The 21,521-nt window shown below is 39.3% G+C and overlaps 1 protein-coding gene across 3 annotated transcripts in view; it reads right to left on the bottom strand.

The window, feature by feature from the left end:
- Nucleotides 1-797: 797 nt before the first annotated feature.
- The window catches only part of LOC136840339 (lymphocyte-specific helicase-like), a 36,173-nt gene continuing 15,449 nt past the window's right edge, over nucleotides 798-21,521 (bottom strand). For all 3 annotated transcript variants that reach the window (XM_067107036.1, XM_067107037.1, XM_067107038.1), the window contains 9 exons: nucleotides 21,075-21,175; nucleotides 18,607-18,835; nucleotides 17,203-17,364; nucleotides 9,932-10,098; nucleotides 6,185-6,308; nucleotides 5,324-5,481; nucleotides 4,605-4,770; nucleotides 4,105-4,393; nucleotides 798-1,804 (listed from right to left, as the gene is read on the bottom strand). In XM_067107036.1, the coding sequence (XP_066963137.1) occupies nucleotides 1,665-1,804; nucleotides 4,105-4,393; nucleotides 4,605-4,770; nucleotides 5,324-5,481; nucleotides 6,185-6,308; nucleotides 9,932-10,098; nucleotides 17,203-17,364; nucleotides 18,607-18,835; nucleotides 21,075-21,175 (1,536 nt within the window). In that variant the 3' untranslated portion in view covers nucleotides 798-1,664. The remainder of the gene's footprint in view (nucleotides 1,805-4,104; nucleotides 4,394-4,604; nucleotides 4,771-5,323; nucleotides 5,482-6,184; nucleotides 6,309-9,931; nucleotides 10,099-17,202; nucleotides 17,365-18,606; nucleotides 18,836-21,074; nucleotides 21,176-21,521) is intronic.

Genomic DNA, 21,521 nt, shown 5'->3' with positions numbered 1-21,521 from the left:
CCTAATGTTAAGACCGAAGGTTTGTTCCACGCATGAAAAATGACTTGTAATTAATTTATTTTCATAGCTAACAAACCTGAGGTCTTAACATAGACTGCCCACTTCTAGCCATCCCTCCTATGTCCTATCCTGGGCTGGAAGAAAGCCTGAATGCGGCACAAGGTTCCGCTCGGGTCTCTGACCCGCTTCCACCTCATCTGCATATCGGAAGCCAGATGCCACAGATTCCTTGCACATACAATTTTTTTAAAACCCGTCTCCAGCTGGCGCCAGATTTCTCCTAATCTTAAGACCTCAGGTTTGTTAGCTGTGAAAAATACAAATTATTGAAAAATGTCATATTTCTTATTAAAAGCCACTACTGTAATTAATTCTTTCCTTTGTTCTGCCACACACCTGTGGAAATATTAAATCTGAAAAACAAAGCAGATTCAGACCGTGAAGCCAAGTTGAATGACTTTCTTCAGAAGACTAGGACAAAAGTAATGATTATGTATTCTTACAATTAACAAATGTAACAGAGCAATACAGACGTTAGTTAAGGGCAAAGTTGGCAAAAGTGTTGGGAAGACGAGGACAAAACATATCTGACTGTGATTAAAAGGCTTCCTTGAGCTGACCTTCATCATCCCATAGCTTTGTTTCACACATCTTCCTCTTAGTAGTTGTGGGGTTAAAGTAAGTAAAAGCAGTGAAGATACAATACAGTCACAAGGATGCATTCGTTTGACCATCTATCAGTCACTTCTTTTATGGCTACTCGGTTCTCAAGATTTTAAGGTTTATTAAATTACCCCTTTGTCTTTTCTTTTATTAAAAAATCTTCAAAAAAAAATATAAACTTAATACATTGTATAGAGCATCACTTCTTTGGCAGTTTAAAAAATGGAATACTCAACAAATCAATGTCAAGTAACAAAATTCAGTAGTACCACAGATTCTCACACTAAATGTCTCCTCTATTCATACCTTCATTACATCAGAAAATAAGACGAAAAACATTAGTTATCACATCAAAAGTATACTGTAACAAAACCAATTTCTAAATGTCTGTTTACTCTTGAAGCATGTTTGCCTTTCAATTTTTTCTTTACCTCAGGAAGTTACCACCCTATCTCCAACTTGTCACACACTTAAAAAATCAAAAAGATTCTGTAGAGAAGATTGCAACCACATATGCAATCTTTTCTCATCAATAAAACAAACGCCATATTATAGTCAAATGACAATGTGCAATGCCATTTTAAGTTTCTTGGGGTATATTAAAAAAATTTTTTTTTTTTTTAGGAGTCTCAAAAAACAAAAATTTTAAAAATGACAGAATGAACTTAACACAATACTGTTCACAGCCAATACTAGAATATTTAATACCTCAGAAAATAAATTTCTTACAGGCCTGTGATACAAAATGAAGGAAACGAAATCTAATACCATACTGTTCAATAACAAGTGGAACCACATTTCAAGTTGACAATTACAATTTGCAGTATTAAAAGCCTACAATTTTCATTATACTGATAATACAGTAATTTGTAATAAAAGCCAGCTTCATATTCAAGTTTTCTCTTCCATACATGAAAAAAAAACAAATAAACAGCCTGAGGCAGACTTTAAATAAAATGAAACTAAAACTACAATTATTGGTCAAATGACAATTCTAAGCTTTAAGTCAGGGTCTCCTCCTCATCTACAATCATCTTGAAGACTCCTTTCAACTCGGCCTTGCCTTTTCTTACCTGAGTTGAGCCCTTTGCAACCAGGTCACTTCTGTCCAGTAGCTGGTCAATTTCATTCTTTGAAAATACTGTGGGACAAACAAAAAAAAACAGTAAATTACACAAAGTCTCAAACCTTTGACAGTTAGTGTTCTCACTGACCAGAAGACATAACAGATTTTGACGTATTGCAAAATTACATTTGATGTGACAGATTTCTTGAGTATACTCAATTTCCAACATGCATTTTTTTTGTTCAAAAATTTCATGGTTAGTGCGGTCATGACTTAAAATTTTAGAGCTTTTAAAATCAGTACCTTTGACAACTGTTGCTAAGTTAAACAAAATGAAAGCTTTGTTCACTAAAACCACAAAGATCATATATTGCTTTACTTCACTCTAAGAATTTTCACTTGGCTCTGAAAGTGGGGGCTGAATGGGCTGGGAGGTATCAAGGACCTTGCTAGAAGAAAGAAAAGGGGTGGGGCTTGCTTATGTTGTACTTTTGGGGCTGAGGCTTCCTCAAGGGCATCCACAGGGGTAGACTTGGTGGCTACCCAGTGATCTCACAGGCGAGACTTGCCTCCCTGTGATGGCTAAAAGGTGGCAGCCAAGTAGGATTGCAACCCCCAACATCCAGAGACAGGTCTCATGAGAAACCTGCTTTGATGCCTAGGCAAGGCCCGAGACTCTTCAATGAAGTATTAGTTTGCCCAGATGCTGGTGACCTGGTAGGCTAGGAAGCGAATGCTTTGCCACCCAAAACTACTAAACTTCTTGCTGAAGGCCAGACTTTCACAGGGAGCTCTCCCATTATAATAGGTATGGCTCACTGCCAAAGGTCTCACCAAGACTCGACATGAGCTGACATCACTGACTGCAAGCTTTTCACTTTGGTGAAGGAGAACCCCTATTGACGAAGTCTCAAGGGGTAGGTTCTTCATGGGGTAGCACATCTCGAGATTTTTAAGCTCATGAATAAGCGTAATAATCTCCTGAAGCCACTACTTCATATCTGCTAGAAGACTCTCCAAGGACATATGGCCATCAGTGCCCAAAGGCTCACCAACACCGTGGGGGTGCCTGCCACCTCCGAGGTAGTGCAGGGTTGTTTAACTCACCACTCCCTCTCCTGTCCTGCCAGTGAAGCAACAGGCGTTGAGTACCTGTGGGGCTACAGCACAAATGTGTATGGCATACAGTCAGTGTAGGGAGCAAGGAGAGGAGTGCTACGGCCTCTGGTTACATGGCTATCCATGGCCCTCACAATAGCGTTGGCCCTGCTTCATTTCCACGTGAAAGGAAAACAAAGCCAGAACCCCCCAAAAAACACACATGAAAAACCACGTGCATATTGGACATAAACAAATGGTAAAGCAGTAGGACCAAATGGAAATCCTACAGAAGTATGGAGGAGCCTGGGAGAAGAAGGAATAGACAAGCTGTGTGGGACCTAGCAAAGAAAATACATGGTCACGAAAAGATACCAAAAGAACGAAGAGAAAGCTTTATTGTGCCCACCAGGATTGTGCAAATTACAGAGGAGTATAAGATTGTACATCATGAAAATCTGTGAAAGAATAATGGATCAAAGTATTGGGGAAGAAATACCTCTAGGTGAAGAACATTTTGGGCTCATGCCAGGAAGAGGAACGACAGATGCAGCGTTTGTCCTTCTATAGATGAAGGAAAAACACCGGGAATTGCAGAAAGGAATGCACATAGTCTTCAAAGGTCTGGAAAAGGCATATGATAGTCCCACGCCAAGAGGTCTGGAGGTGTAAGCAAGCAAAGGGAACACCAGAGAAGCTGAATACTATAGGCTCAATGAAGATCAAGACTTAGGAGATTAGCATGGAAGGGACAAGGTTGAAACGAGTAGAAAAATTCAAGTATCTTGGCTCAACAGTAGCTGGTGAGGGAAAACTGGATGTAGAAATAACACGCATAGTGCAGGCTGGATGGAAAAATTGGAGAAAGATGTTAGGAAGAGTTTATAAGATAGTGAGACCAGCTTAGTTATATGGAGCTGCAACATGGCCAGTTAAGAGAACACACGAGAAGAAATTGGATGCGGTAGAGATGAAAATGCTTAGATGGATGTATGGAGTGAAAAAGATGGACAGGATCAAGAACGAAAAACTAAGGGGAACTACTAGTCATAGAAAAATCAAAGGCCCAGGAAAGAAGACTGCAGTGGTATGGCCTTGTGATGAGAAGGAGTGAGACATATGTAGGGAGAGGAATGATCCGGATGTAGGTGCCTGGTGGTAGAGCAAGAGGATACTCCAATATGAAAGGCATAGTTTGTATCCCCATAGGAACAAAAATAAAACTTGCAATAATCTGTTAACATAAAAGATTTACATTAGGATGGGGGTAACCCTACCATTTCCAGTTGTAGTATTATGGATTCGATCATGGTCCCTCTGCTTGAGCAATTCTATGAGTTCATCAACGTCGATGCACTTCTCCAACATCTTCCCACGTTGTCTTGCATTTCCTGTCTTGAACTTTCCTGACTGTATAATTAGCTTCTCTAATTTTCTTTTAGCAGCGGCCCTGTTTACGATGCTTTCATCAACTGAACTGGCAGTTATTAATCGAAGAACCAAGACTGGTTTGGTCTGGCCAATTCTGTGACATCGATCTTGAGCTTGAAGGTCGCACTGTGGGTTCTACGGACACGAATAAAGAAAACTGTTACTTCCAATTGTTTTGCTATCCCTAATAAGAACAAAGGTGGTAAACTATTAATTTACTGTATGCAATGGTAAAATTTTTCACTTTCTTTCTTTGCATATCATAAGGCAGAATCCTTATGAGAGCACTGAAGCTATTTACACCAAGTGACCACACGTTATAACTATAGCAAACTTTTAAACTCACCCAATCCGAGTCATAAATTATCACAGTATCGGCAGAAGCAAGATTTATTCCTAGGCTACCAGCTCTCGTGCTTATCAAAAACAAAAAATAATTATCATCTTTGTTGAATTCATCGATGTCAGTTTTGCGTCCCTCGAGTTTTACATTGCCATCTAATCTCTTGTACCTGTAGTGTTTAAGAACACATTAGAGAATTTCATACAAAACCTACGATGTTTCCAGAGCTGCACCGAACCTATAAGCATAAGGACGTGCAGGTAGGAGACAATCGAGGGGTAAGGGATGCAAACTGAATAGAGACTCATCTGTCCACAGAAAAGTTATTCATTCCAAAATTTTAAAACTACATTAACATAAGTTCTCTTATTAGCAAAGGCGGCAAACAATTTACCACTTTCGCGAGACTATTAACTGATGGCAGTAAATATTATCAAGCAAAATTGGTGAAATTATCACTGCAATGACGATACTGTTTTAGTAGATAATGAGTGTAAAATTTCTGATGAATATTATCAACCCCAGAGTCTAATGTGTGACCAATAATTAACAAAACTGCTGTAAACTGCATTACATGGACTATTACAAAGATAAAAAAAAAAAAAAAAAATTTAAATTCCATGGAAAAAAAACTTTCTGAACTTCATGACAAAAGCAACAAGTGAAATTTATTCGCTTGTCACACTGCACTTCAACCATCCGATTGCCAAGAAAAATCTCACCTGTACTGAGGTCTCAGTGTTAAGTAGTCCTCCAATATATCCATCATCATCGTCATTTGCGAAAATACCAGCACGCGATGACCCCTCTTGTGAAGCTCTTCCAGAAGCTGGTCCATCACTTGCAATTTCCCACACGTTTTTACCAACTCCTCATCAATCTTAAAAACACAGAGTATACAAGATGATCATGACAAAGGATTTTCATTATTTACCCTTGTATACTTGTTAAATTAGAGCAAAACGAAAACTTCTCATATGTCCTGCCCTCCATAACACACCCCTTTGGAAAAGTGCTTTGGTACAACTGAAACCACCGAATGTCAATAGAAATTACAAAGGAAATATTTTTTATTAAAAATAAAATCATCTTAAAATACCAGCACAGAAAACCGTGTCATTCAACAACAAATGTCCCTTAAGCCTTATTATTATTTTATATCGTCACATTTATATTTGGACTCTCACAGGATTTTCTTGAATGTTTTCTCTTAAATGAGACACAATTCTGAAGACATTAAATTGAAGACAAAGCACTGATGGAATACTAAAGGCACTTTGTAACTATAGAATACAACAGAATATAGAATTAAGGCCAAGTGCTGGGACCTATGAGGTCATGAAGTGCTCAAATGGAAATAGACAGTAAAAAGGTTTGAAAGGTGTAACAGGAGGAAAAGCTCACAGTTGCGCTGTTAGGAGGGGGTGGAAAGTGCGATGGAAGAAACAGATATGTGAATGGAGGTACAGTAAAAGGAATGAAAGGGGTTGCAGCTAGGGAGTCAAAGGGATGCTTTTTCTTGCAAGGTACACAGAAGGCAGTGCATCCTAATTTGGCATAATCAAATCGAGTACCGATCTTACCTTGAAAGAGCCATCTTCTTTCAGAGGATAATTCACCAGATAGGGATGATTCACAATTCTTCTCATCTGCATGACTCGGTTTTGTAGTTTTACAGTCACAACTGATGTCTTCTGGACCTGCTTCCTGAAAAATAAGTACACTATTAGCAATGAGCCTGTTTCCTGAAAAATAACTACATTAGTAAACACTGTGCAAGAAATATTAGTGCCGAAAGCTCCCAACATACGATTTTGACCACATCTTGTTCCTGACAGTTATATTTAAACTCATGGGGCTACCTCTCAGAGAATCAGCTGCATTACTTGACCAATCAGATGTCAAAATAAAAATCTGAAAAATTGTTATTAAAAATTTATTTCTAATGCTTCTCTCATTACGACAATACCCGTATTCCCTGGGCCAATGGAGGGCGAGTGTTATAACCAAAAACTGCTGGCCTTGTCTAGTTTAAACCATCTATTATCCCACCCTCTTTCTGGGCTAATTGTTGGGTTGTACATCAACCGCTTTCAGCTTTTTCTGTCTCCGTTCGCGAGAAAGTATTGGAAGAGTGGTGTTTACGTGATCTTATTCGGATCTTTATTAGATTTTGGTTTTGTCTGTTATTTAGAATGTATATAAATACAGAATTTAGGCTCCAAGGCAAAGCGCTGGAACCTATGAGGTCATTCAACACTGAAAAGGTTTGAAAGGTGTAACACGTGAATCAATTGTTAGGAGAGGGTGGAAAGTAAGATGGAAGATGGACAATATGAACAGACGCTGCAAAGAACTAAGTAATGCCTACTGTGCACCATGAGGTGCACTGACAGCACTACCCCTCTACAGGGTCTGTTATTTAGGATGCCTACTCTGGAAGATAACAAAATATATAGGACATGTAAGGTTAGAGTGTATCACCCATCTTTTCTCTTTAGCCTATGACTGTTATGTCCTGTGCATAAAACGTAGGAGCAAAGATTACTTCTGCAACCACTGCAGTCCATGCGCTGATTGGCCAGATGATGTTACGAACAGCTCTTTGAAGAATGAAAAGGGGCGAGAAGTTGACAAGTCTAGGAAAAGGCAGCAGTCTTCTAAAGCTAGGATAGAAGAAGGGGCTTCTCTACCGTGCACCTAGTAATCCTTATCCCTCTAGATGTTTTTCTTCACCTTTTAAAGCTCCCCTACATTCAAAAAATTCATGGAGTTTACCACTGATGCTCCCGCTCCATTGCCAACCCAAATGAACAGTCCTTTTTCAAGTGGCAGGAATCTCTTGAATGGGGTGGTACGAAGGTAAATGTGGGTAAAACTGATGTTATGGTGTCCAGCAAGCAAGGAGGGGATAGGTTATTCATACAAGTTAGAATCGGCCTAGACTTAAGACATATATAGAATTGCAAGTACTTAGAATCTACTTTTAGCCGGGATGGGGACGGAGTGTGAAGCCAAGGTTGAAAGCAGGATAAAAGCAGCTGGGGGAGCTGGAAATGGAGGGAGTTGGCAGGGTAGTGTGTGACAGAATAATGAAAATAAACAGAAAATACACATCTATCATACTGTAATCAAACCTGTGATGATGTCTAGTTGAGAAACATGGGTACTGAAAAGGAAGGAGAAGCGGAAGCTGAACTGAGAATGAAGATGCTGAGACAACACAACAGGTGTATATCTAATTGTTGAAGATAACTATTTATTAATAACACTAAAGTAACCTTACGTGTCCAAAGTTCAGTTTACTACAACATAACACTGGAATCATTAGCAGATACTGTAGTAGCCTATCCTATGGATTTGTCAAATGCCCCATTCATTGGAAACAGAAACTTACTCGTGAATTCTTTAATCCACAAGAACTGACACTCACAATCTACACAAAATTGTAGGGACAAAAGTACAATGTTCTGTATATCATGAAAATACATGAAATTACAAACCTAGTCAAGCCAAAATGACTACTTTTTCCATGTTGCCTCTTGTCTGTGATTTGACTCGAATGACCTTGACCTTGACCCAAATTGGGATATCGTATAGGTATGGCAGAAATGTTGCTCTCTCTTCCTTATACCAGGTCAAAGAGGATAAACAGCTTGACACTATTGTTCTGTGTTTCTAACGCCGAAGACATAAAATGAGGGAAAGCACTGAAACTTGAAAACGAGTAAAGGACGATTTATAGTAAAAAAAAAAAAAATTAAATTACAGAATTGAAATTATACATCAAACTGTTTTAGAGAACAGGGAAGGATAAGGATGATTTTGCTCCTAACCATCCAAATGAATTACTGTATGTACTCAAACGCTTAATATCTAGCCAATGCTCACTAATGAAAATGAATGATACAATGCGTTAAAAAAATACTGTTATTGGCTCCTCAGAGATTGTACAGTAAACTAAGCCAGCCTTGTCCTAGAATGGTCTCTTTCTTCTGGAAAGCCCATGGGAGGGATAAGTCGAATTTTATGACTGGATTAAAGAACCCAGATTGAGGGATGCAGATTAACTGTAGTCAGATTATAAGTCAGGATGAAGTTTGGCAGCATAACTAACAACAGCCATGTTCATAGTCATTTTGGTTTGACTACGGGCATCAATCAAAACATAAATATGATAACTTAATCCTCAATATCAACACTCAAACTCACAGCTACTTCTACATCAATTTGAAAAGTCTGACTATTTTGCTGGGAAAGTTCTCTATAAAAATACATTGGCATTAACTTTTGCAAATTGATCACGGAGTAGAGAAACTAAACCAATAATTGCTGTGTACGGTAGAACCCAAGTCCTCGACGCTAATCCCTTCCAGAAGTAGTGTCGAGACGCGATTCAGTTGAGATCCGAATTAATTTTTCCCATAAGAAGTAACCGAAAATGGATTAAACTATTCTTGAACACCAGTCATTACCCTAACCTTGCCTTTTTAAACAAAGCATTACACGTAAATTACAATTAAATACGTTCAGTTTTAAATAACTTACCATATTAGATGCACGTTTTTTAATTTTTAAATGTACACGTATACTGTATAAAAAAAACTGGCCTAAATCTAATGTGGCCGTATTATCAATGGTTGACCAAGCGCCATAGCCTTGGTTAGGCTAGGTACCAGTGTGTACTGCAATGGATAATCACAAAAACTGTTGCTAATGTAATAAAACATTTTAAAACATGCCTAATTATTACAGTAAATTAATATGAAAGTTAAGCTGAATTGTCTATTATCACAAACTTAAGAAAAATTACCCAAGTTACGTCAGCAGCTTGGGGCATGAGCAGATGTAAACAAACCAAAACGCCACCCTGATGGCCTATTGCGGCAATACATAAACGTTGTTTACGTTCAGTATTAACTTATGGTATATTTCACCGGCAATACATAAACGTTGTTTACGTTCAGTATTAACTTATGGTATATTTCACAGTCTACTGGAATAGTGTAAACAAAATCACTGTAAAATATCTATCAATAAAGTGGGCTTCAAACGACGCGTTGGAACGACGCCAACTATCAGCGGCTGACCAAAGCACTTTTCGTTTACAAACATCATACGATTCACTGGGTCGGATTCCGGTCTGTTGTTCGAGCTCTGATCCAAAACTCACTCGAAATTTTGCATCAAAATCCGATTACGTCCCGTTCTGATATGGTCAGGGGCCGGCGTTCTACTGTGGTTCCGTCTCAGTTTACTGGTTCTGACAACACAACTAGCTAGCTTATCAAAAATGATAACCCAATAACCAGTACACAGGAACTACTTACTTTGTTTCGTTTTTCTCCTCCTCTCTTTCGATGAGTACTTGCACAAATTTCTCGAACGAAGGGGAACTGTACCCGGCATCGAATACTTTGTAGTCTACGTCCTTTCTAGCTCTTCTCTTTGGTCTTCCTTTTTCATCATATTCCAGTGGTGCCTCATTCATAGATTCCTTCAAGGAAAGAAAAGATTAATTTACAAACGACTTGCTTCCACTGTAACTATCAACATCCTCATTCAAGCTGTCACATCAGACTTCCCGTCACGGGGTTCAACACGAGTTTTCCATAATTTTTTGTCTACTGAAACTGGAATATAAAATTTAGGCCAGTGGCCAAGCACTAAGACCTATGAGGTCAGGAGATGGAAGAAGGAGAATATGAATGGACGTGCAGTACAGCAAAAGGAAGGAAAGTGGTTGCAGCTAGGGGCCGAAGGGGCGCTGCAAAGAACGTTTTAAGTAATGCCTAAAGGAAAACAAATCTTATTTCCCTGCCTTTGAAAATTACCTCTATCAGCAACTACTTCTGCAGCAATATGATCCTTCTCTTGCACTTCAGCCACAAACCAAACTTAAGCATTATATAGTCGCCACTTCAAAATCTACTCCATTTTCTCTCTTAGAAACTGAGTCATCTCACACAAGAACTATAGCTATTAGCTCTACTTGTCCACCCCTCATCAAGTTGTAAAATAATTTTCATGATAAAATTAATTATTTGGACACTTACCTACTGTTAAAGCTAGCTTATATCTCTGCAGCATACGAAATAAAAAAAAAGAACGCCTGGCTGACCCGCTAGGGCTGTCTCTGTAATCACCTGTTTCCCACAACCTGGTGCTGGAATTTTTACATTCTTGTCAGAATTCTTCATGACCACCCACTAAGATGTGGGAAGGCTGGGTGGGTTTCCCCTTTAACAGTAGGTAAGTATCCAAATAATTTTATCCTGAAAATTATTATTTGGAATGAATCTTACCTACTGTTACAGTTAGCTGACTACACTGAATGAGGACGGAGGGTTAGTGCGGCCAAAGAAACGATGTTCAGCCAAGCGAACTAAAAGCTTTTTAATGAGGGGGAAAAAGCTTCTCAACATTTCTGCCCATTGTGTGATCATTACTGGCATGTGCTGTCCTCAGGCATTGTAACCACTACAAGGTATAAGGCCCTCGTAGCGAGACTTGTCAGAGGATCCTTCCAGGGAAAAACGGACTGACTTGTCAGAGGATCCTTCCAGGGAAAAAAGGACTGGCTTGTCAGAGGATCCTTCCAGGGAAAAAAGGACTGGCTTGTCAGAGTATCCTTCCAGGGAAAAAAGGACTGACTTGTCAGAGGATCCTTCCAGGGAACAAACAGTCCAAAACTGAAGACAACTACCACTTTCATATATGAAGGTGCACTTCTATAACCAATGTGTCCCTTCATGCTCCCAAAATTTAATAGTGGGGATTTCCTAACAACTAACGATAAGACATACGGCAAGGTTACTATCATATTTGGTTCAGGAGAAAGTGTCCTTACCGCAACAAAAGGACGAAGAGCTCTGACCTCATGCTAAATTTGAACATTTTGCAAATAATATGAGTCAACAACAGCTACAATTGACTTAAGCATTCTTGGACACAGGAGTGGTTGGTCTCCTAACACCACAGATAAATACTCGACTCCTCCTCTTGTAGATTTACGTCTGTCCAGGTAAACGCTTAAGAGTTCTAATTGGACATAAGACAGCTACTTCCTTGCCTACCAAAGCAGTTAAATTAAACACTGTCAAAAATCTGGGAAGGGCTTTCACTTCTAATCTTTACCCTAAGCAATGAAAGAAGAGAGGTTGCCATTAGAACAAGGCCCAGATACAAGAAAGGGCTTGAAGCTCACTAATATGAACTGTTAAGAGGTTCATATCAGCACTGCCTACCAAAGCAGTTGAGTTAGGCACTGTCAAATCTGAGAAGAGCTTTCACTTCTATACCTTTTTTCTAAGCAATGAAAGAAAAGCAAGAGGTTGCCTTTACAACAAAGCCCAGCTACAAGAAAGGGCTTGAAGCTCACTAACACACTATGCCACAGCCAGAGTTAAAAGAAAGGTGTCTTCAAAGTTCTTAAGTGATGCCTTATCAAAAGGCTCAAACTGAGGTTATGTTAAAATCTGAGGCCTGCATCTAAATTTCATCATCAACCATGATAGAAAGATTGAAATTTCCAGCACAATAGATAGAAAACCTCTTCAAACTTTACATCGTGAGCAATATTCCAGTCAGCATGATGCAGAACTGAATGCATTGTAAAGTGGTATCTTTGGATCGCTATGACAGAAAAGTACTTTGCATACCCAAGATATTGGCAGAACTTAAAAATCAGGCTATCTAATGAACGGGTGCTGGATATCACTCTGGACAAGCACCAAGATCAATAAACTGACCACTGTTATTGATACACTCAATAAACTGACCACTGTTATTGATACACAAGTCGAACAGTGCAGGGCCTTCTAGACTTAAGGATTGCTTCCTTGGTCATTCTAGAAATGCCCTTAGCCTGTAACAATGACAATGACAATCCCTTTGTAGTCAGATAAAAGCATGTGGGGGTTTGATGGAATCTTCTCAAATAAGACTGTCTGATAACATCTTTCCTGAATGGAAGACGACAAGGAACATCTACCACCAGGAAAGGAAATTAGGGGAACCATTCCCTTTGGGGCTACCAACAAGCTATCAAAATCAACTTGTTGACTTCCTCAAAACAGCAAACAGAGGAAAAGCATAACTGCCAATGCCTGATGATCCTGGCATGGAGGCAGTAAACTGGGAGACTAGTGCTTTGGGCAGTCTTGAACAGACTGGTGTTTGGGTCTCCCCACAGGTTCCAACTTCTGGCAACCCTGAAGAAGAGGGGACTACCTGACTGAAGACCTCCATGACATCTGAGGACAGTGTACAGGTTAACATTAATTCTCAAAAGTGGTAGAAAATTGTCTATCTATCTCTGTTGGAAAAAAAAACAAAAAAGAGAGAGCTAATCTTCATCCCCAGATAAACAACTGACTGGATCAGAAAAACACAGATCAGTCAATATTTAACAAAATGCCCAGCCCTGAGGTCAGTCATAAAACATAATTCTTCACCCTCAAGGTCGTCAGAAACAAGCTGGTGAGAACAAACCAGCCCTCAAGAAAAAAAAGAACTACTCTGATGCCAAGCAGATGAATTCATCCTGCTAAAATCTCCAACTAACTGAATACTTTTCTTTGACTGAAGGTGTACCGGGATGTGGAAGTACGTGTCGTACATATCAACAGAAAAATCCTTTGCCCTCCCAAAAGGCAGCCAGGACCAAATTGAACGACTCATCTAAAAAGGAGTAATATGAATAAACTTGTTGAGAGACTGGAAATGCCCATGGCTTGATGGCCTCATTGCATAACAACTGCCCAATCTACCCCCCCAACTCTGAACTTCTCTGTATGAAGAGTCTGGAGAGGAAGATATCAGGTACAAAGTATCCTTCCCTGAGAACCATCACTACCAAAGGTTCTTCTTGATGCTTTGCCAGACACTTCTGAAACCCTGCACACTGCCTCCTGAGAATCCATACAGGCTACTAGAACTGAGAGTTCAAAACATCAGTTATGGTTACATGTGTAATTTTTCTACTTAGAATGTGAGCCAGATCACTCCTGAAGCAGAATTCTAGTGGTTTGAGAAATTCTACATGGAACTTACATGCAAAAAAGGATGTAGGGGCAAGACCCTAGAGCAAAGGCTTCAAAGGTAGTGCTAAGAATTTTCTAATCTCCTGCTTCGAGGCATTTTAGGTGATGGCCTTAAACACTTTCTAATCTCCTGACTTGAGGCATTTTACGTGCTGGCCTCAAACACTTTCAAATCTCCTGATTCAAGGCATTTTAGGTGATGGCCTTAAACACTTTCTAATTTCCGATTCGAGGCATTTTATGTGATGGCCTTAAACACTTTCTAATCTCCTGATTCGAGGCATTTTACGTGATGGCCTTAAACAATTTCTAATCTCCTGATTCGAGGCATTTTACGTGATGGCCTTAAACACTTAGGGGTCAAGGAGGCAATGGTGGGCCACCGTCAAAAACAGCTACTAATGTTGAGTTGTAAAAGGAATACGACATTCCTCCTATTAACCTCAAAAGTAGGTCTACCAAGGAGAGGTTACAACTCTGACGCTTCATCAAGAACCTCTGCCTCGTCAGGACTAGTATTTATATCACCATCATTATCTCTCATATGTATCTACACTTGTACATAAACATTCATACATATTTAAATATGCATGAACATTACATATACATACAGTGTATATATATAATCACATACATATTACTCTTTCAGTAATCAAACTGTAGTGCTAAGAATGAAATACCAAATTCAAAAGTACTACCACCTCACAATTAGGCCAAAGTACCTTAACAATTAGAGGAGTCTTCGCTTCCTTGGTCCAAGAACTTGAAACTTGCAAGTTGAACAGAGGAAGGTGAAAAAACTTATATCTATGTTGTAACCAAGCTCTAAGCAGCTTCAAAAACTGGAAATATATGCAGTAGCATCCGAGAACCAGCATTAAAGGATACACTTCCAAGATAGCCTCTGTTGTTTGGATTAAGCTAGCAACATGCCAGCACATCGCCTAGGTTGGTTGGTTCCTAAGAGTTCACTCTACAAACACAGTACAATACACTGTTCACATTAGGCGCAGAGCTATTTAACACTAAACAGTTTCCTAGCTTTCTCTTTTGACTTTCATCCATCTCCCACAGGCTGATAACACACTGTACCATCATCAGAGTTAACTTCTTAATCGTTAACAGGACCCGAGGTAGAAGTAAACTAAACAGCGCCAGTCAACGGATTCATCTTCACCAAAAGGAAGTGAAACAGAACAACGCGAGCTAAGCACCGCTTAAATACTAAAGGAGAATCAACCTAATCATGACTGAAACCCCTAGTCTAAACGGAGGAACTGAGATGGAAGAAAACAGCAATCTACAGACAATGACGGTGGGGAGATAAAACGCCAGAGGTGATATACCTAGGAACATCAACAAAGATGTCACAGATTGCCGGTAGTAAGTACCGGACGACTGGGAGAGAGACGGCTGGGTGGGAAAGGTGGAGGGTTCTTGCATGACGTCACCATGTAACCGTGACGACTGCTGGAGTTGTCTACACAGCGCTCAAGAGGCAATTGCCAAGAAGCAAGAGCCGTTCTATCACCATGCTAACTCATTCTACATAAGTAAGCAGCGGAAGAGGAAGAGCCGCTATTACGAAAAGGAATAACTGTCACAAGGTGACGAATACAAGGAGATACAGGGGAAACTGAGTAAGACGGGGGAGGGTTATTGTCCCCTTGGAATACGATACTGGATGAACAAATGATGACAGAACTAACGCGTGGCTCAGAACTACCGAGACAAATATAATATGTCTACATCCTTAAGTTCACATCCATCCCAGTCACTCGCCCCAAAACAGACGATGCGTGAGGCGGAGAATGCGAGCGCCAAACTACCAAACAACTCATCCAGAGAACGGTCTGAACCCGAACCAGACAGACGGCTGAGAGAGGTGGTGAAGGGCACAGACCTTGGTCCCAAGACATGCCATGGTTCCCTGTCTGCGGAGAAGACCAACGGACCCAGGACGGTCCAGAGGGCGCGCTACAGACAGACGGCAAGGCTCCGACACCTTCTTTCTCTCTCGCAGGGGAACCGAAAAAGGTCGATCACTAAGGGGGGGGCTAATATATTTGGTCAAATTTCTAAACATAATGAAATATTTCTTAATTAACTACTATTTTTTTCCTGAACCACACAGGGAGCAAAAGAAGGTGGAGCAGGGGAGTGAGAGAGGAATTAACCTAGGCTACCAGGTAGGATAATGGAGGAGGAGGAGGAGGAGAAGCAACACCGGAAGACAAAAGGAAAAGACTGAGTAGGCTTATGGTGCGCCCTAACGAACTGTCTACGTAATCTAGCGGCCTCTAGCCTCTTCCGATACTTCAGAAAATTTCGTCCTCTCATCAGACCACTCCTTATTATCTTCACATCAAGAAAACCACACTCACGCCTCTACAACTAGACTAACATATAAGCTACGTGGCCATGCACAACCGAAGCATGTGGTTTCCACAAACTCTTTCCAATACAGTCTAATGCTTTCATCTCTGCTTGTTGTAGATGACATAAATGCAAAAACAAGAACAATACCATACAGGAGAAAATCAGCCAGGAATCATCAAAATGTTTACCAACACTGATTCACACCATCTGCATACGGACATGGCATGAAGAATTTTGGCAAGAATGTAAACATTCTAGTGACACCTGGTAGGAGACAGGTGATTACAGAGACAATCCTAACAGATTAGCCAAAAATTATTTTTGTTTCATATTGTATAGCAAATCATACCTAATGGCACAAAGATATAAGTCAACTTTAACAGTAGGTAAGATTCATAAGATTCATTCCAAATAATTTAATTTTCCTTTTACTCTAAAATCCACCTCCTACTAAGAATAATTAATTCAGGAAAGCACTAAGTCTCAGAGGGTGACCAAGTTGGTCTTATTACACAAATATAAAATTATTGGTGATAATCTGTTCACTAATAGCTCTTCTTTGAAAAGGAATACTTATATTCCTTTTCAGGAATTGGCATGGAATATTTATATTCCATATAAACTTCCAATCTTAGGCATGTCCTGGAACAACGTCCACAAGTCCCAATACCAGTCACCACTACAGCTCATTTAAAATAACCACAGAGCCAGTTTTACCCATACTTTTGCCTCTGCTTCCTAATTAGTTTTCAAATTGTTGGCTGTGGTTTTATGGATCAATAGACCTTTCCTCTCAATTTCACTTCTCTATCTTTGTTAAAAATGTACTACTTTTACTTTTCTCTTAATATTCCTCTTAACACTATTTCTCTCCTTCAAATTACAGCCCCAAAACCCCCCTTTCTGGCAATTTCGTATCAAGGAAGGTTTCTACTAAAAGCTACTAACCAAGAACCTTGTAGGGAGGTACTGCTGTCAGTGCACCTCATGTGGTGCACTGCAGGCATTACCTATGGTTCTTTGCAGCACCCCTTCCTAAGGCCACTCGCTGCAACCCCTTTCACTCCTTTTACTGTACCTCTGTTCATATCGTAGGTCACAGCGCTTGGCCTTTGGCAAAAATTCCATATTCAATATTCTACAAGCCAAGAAAAATCCTTGAAAATGTATCAACTTACCTGCTTCATTTTCTTAAAAACTTCCATATCCATCTTTAGAGTCGCTTCGTACATGGAGACTTGCACGGGCGTCATGGGTGTATATACAAGCAATTCTCTTTTAGGCGGTAGGTCAAGGTCGACATCCTTCTTGACCCTCCGCAAAAAGAATGGGCTTAAAATCTGTAGAAATAAAAACTACATTTCAATAACATGACAAAAGTTACTCACTGAAATATACCGAACTTAGTTCGTTACAAATGCATACAGAATCCACACGAACATTTTTCAGTTGCAAAACAAAAACAAAAAAAATGCTTAACAGTAAAAACTGCTTTTGTCCACACGTGTATCATTATGCTTTTAGTGTTTCTATAGTAGTATGTGTAACAAACTGTCAATAAAATGTAGGAAAATGCTTCCTATCAACGTTTTCTACAAATTCAAACGCATCTTCTGTAGCTGTAGAAGTCATTCTCCAGATCCATTTGTACTAGAAGCAGGAAAAGATTCAGAGCTACACCTGAAGGCGCAATGAACTCTCAACACTGACAACATTAATTTCCAAGCCAAAATTAGTTACTATCAGGAAACTGCAACTGAATTACCAAACAAACAGAGGCATTATAAATCATAGTTTTCATTTTTATAGTTTCTAAAAAAAATCGAGCCTGTAAGCCCATTTTTCATAATACTACTGTAGTATGTATTCACAATCTGAAATGGGAAATTTTAAAATTCTACCTTTGGACAATACTTTTTGGTCGATTAAGAGCAGATAAATTTCATCTAATGCACATGCAACGTTGAGTTTCATGACGAAATTATTATAAAATAATGTTATTCCAACCAAAGGTGCAAAACAGTACAGTACACAGAAACCACCCAATTTACGAACATTCAACTTACAAACGTTAGTGCGTCCTCAACTTATGGAAATTCAATCTTACAGTACTTTTTCAGCACTGTAAGCTTGATGTTGCATCAAGTTACGGTGCCGTAAGCGCCATTGACGGCGCTAACGGCAAGAATAGGCATCAATTTAACGGCACTAAAGCCCTGTCCACACTAGCAGGCACTGTTCCCATAACTCATTCCACTAAACTGACCGACCGAGTACGGAGCCAGAGCGATGCGATTGTCTGGTAACACTGCTTCAGAAGCGAGAAAAAATATAAACAGCCAGAAGTGCCCGACGGGCATGCCCACCAGTGTGGACAGGCCATTACAGTACTGCATGTACAGTGTTTTGTGTTTTAGGATGAAAAAACGTACACTACTGTACTGACTTTATATGAAGAGTACAATAACCAACTCACAAACAATTCAACATACAAAAGGCCGCCTGGAACGTAACTCGTTCGTAAGTAGGGTGGTGTCTCATCTATGGGGGTTAAATATTCTTGTGAAAAAAATAGTTTTCACCTTCATGAGTGTGGTGATGACTTGCTGTTCCCTCTCCTGTTGGACAATCTTCTCATCACTGCCCTCTTCCATCATGTCTGTTATGTCAAACCATGACTCAAACACATCGAGAGAGTCGAAGATTTCAGGCATCAAGAAGTTCAGCAAAGACCACAACTCGGCGAGATTGTTTTGCAGTGGCGTACCCGTCATTAAAAGGCGGTTTGATGACGGAAATGTATTCAAAGATCTGTAGAAAAATATATAAATTTTAGTGAAAAAACATGTCAATAGAATAGAATATAGATTAAGGCCAAAGGTCATTCAGAGCTGAAAGGGAAATTGAGAGAAGAAACTTCTGAAAGGTGTAACAGGAGGAAAACCTCCACGTTGCGCAATGAGTCTACTGTTAGGATAGGGTGGAAAGTAAGATGGCAGAAAGAGAATATGAATAGAGGTACAATAATAAGAATGGAAGGGGTTGCAGCTAAGGGCCGAAGGGACACTGCAAAGAGCCTTAAGTAATGCCTACAGTGCACCTCGGCACTAACTCCCCTACGGGAAGTAAATGTTGATGAAGCAGAAAGAAGAGGTACTACGAAATGAGAAACAATATATTTACAGAACACAATCTAGTGTTTACATAGAAAATAAAATCAGTCAAGTAACCTAGGAATGCATTTCTATTAAGTGTTTATTATCAGACTTTTTGATAAATGTCTCTAGAAGTCTAATGAAAAAATCCATTCCAAGACTGTGACAAGTACTACAGTGGACCCCCGCCTATCCGCTGTTTAGGATTCGCGACTTCACCTATTCATGGATTTTTCTGTGGCGCTTAGCCTATATCCACATTGTTCGCGGATAATTCACCTATTCGCATAATTTTTCATAGAGAAATATTCACTAATTACAGTATTTTTATATTTTCGTGACTAAATACATATTTTATGATAAACTATAAAAACGGGCAGTTGTAAGCATTTTTAGAGGGGGGTCTTTGGTGTTTGAACCATTAAAATAGGCAGTTATGAGCATTTTTAGAGGGGTCTTTGGTGTTTGAACTATTGAAACAGGCATTACAAGCATTTTTAGAGGGGTATCAAGTATTCGTGGATTAAATCTATTTGCGAGTGACTGTGGTCCCTAATCCCTGCAAATCCCATGGGTCGACTGTATATGATAATTTTTATTAATCACTTTTAATGAGATTCCTTCTCTCAATTACTCTACCAATCTCAATCAAAGTCTGATACGTATTCCACAAAGCTGTGACAAAGAATGCACGGCCCTTGGACAGACTGTCCAAAATCTAATTCTTAATGGTTTAACTGCACCATTATACATTAAAATATTTTTCTTTGGATAACACAGTTATTTCTTACAAATCTTTACAATAACTCTGGTAAAAAATGTAAGTGAACCTGTGCTGTATTATAAATGAAGTAAAAGTGAAAGACCTTTTAACAAATAGTTCCTTCACAGTATTACTATGGAGTGTTTCATAATGTTTTTAATAAATTTTTTGACTTCACTAAAAGGGATCTCTCTCTCTCTCTCTCCTACAACTAATGAATGATGACAAATTACCTTTTTTTATATATCATGTGAATATTTAATAATTAATATTTAACTATTTACGACACCTCGGTATGAATACTGTATTTTGAAAATAAAACAGCATCATCTAAATCTGAATTAAAACCATATTACATGGGAATCAATAAAACACTCCAATTCATGGACAGGAACTGGGACACTATGCAAACAGCAGTTAATTATTCTTCCGTTCCAAAGAATACCCTACGCATTCTCAAGGAATATTTAGAAAAATCATTTCGTATCAATTCCCCACTTGAGAAACTTTTTGTATGGACACTTCAAAAGGTTTTAGGAATAGGAATATAGAATTTAGGCCCCTGTGAAGTCACGCAACGCAGCAAGGTAAAGTGACGAGTAGAAAGATTTGAAAGGTGTAACAAGAGGAAAACCTCACAGTTGCTCTAAGAAAAAATGGTTGGGAGAGGGTGGAAAATAAGAGGGAAGAAAGTGAATATGAACAGAGGTACAGTAAAATGAATGAAAGAGGTTGCAGCTAGGAGCCTTGGGAAGGGATGCTGCAAGGAACCTCAAGCAATGTCTACAGTGCACTGCAAGAGGTGCACTGATGGCATACCCGCCTTACAGGGTCAAAGGTTTTTAAATGGCTGAAAATGTTTTTAAAAGGCTGAAAATGTTTTAAAAAGGTTGAAAATTTTTTATAAATGGCTGAAAAGGTATTTAAAAGGCAGAGAAGTGTTTAAAAGGCAGACAAATTTTCTTAAAGGGCTGAAAAAGTTTTTAAAAGGAGGAAAATGTTTATAAAAGGCAGAAAAAGTTTTTAAGTCAGAAAAATTTCTTAAAAGACCAAAGTTTTTAAAGGGCAGAAAAAGTTTTTATTACAAAATAAACTTTTTAGAAGACAGAAAAACTATAAAACATTCACTTACTTGGCAAGCTGACACTTGTGATTCTTTAGCCGGTGACCTTCATCGACACAAATATAGCGCCAACTGTATTTATTCAGTAATTTTGTGTCACGTATTACAACCTAAAAGCGGGCACAAAAATGTCAGTTTTCATATCAACATTGACTACTCTACACTTACCTAACATTCAGACAGCTGTAAGTTTTTGAATGGAATGTAATGTAGAATTTCAGCCAAAGGCCAAGCACTGGGACCTCAAGAGTAGAAAGGTTTGAAAGGTGTAACAGGAGGAAAACCTTGCAGTTACACAATGAAACAATTGTTAGGCGAGGGTGGACAGCAAGACGGAAGAAAGAGCATACGAATGGAGGTACAGTCAAAGGAATGAGAGGGGTTGCAGCTGGGGGCCGAAGGGGCGACGCTGCAAAGAACCTGAAGCAATGCCTACGGAATGTAAGTTTTTGAGGC

The sequence above is a fragment of the Macrobrachium rosenbergii genome, chromosome 7, assembly GCF_040412425.1.
Source record: "Macrobrachium rosenbergii isolate ZJJX-2024 chromosome 7, ASM4041242v1, whole genome shotgun sequence".
In the NCBI taxonomy this organism is placed as follows: domain Eukaryota; kingdom Metazoa; phylum Arthropoda; class Malacostraca; order Decapoda; family Palaemonidae; genus Macrobrachium; species Macrobrachium rosenbergii.
The sequence above is the reverse complement of the archived record's forward strand: the minus strand, read 5'-3'. Positions and strand labels throughout refer to the sequence as shown.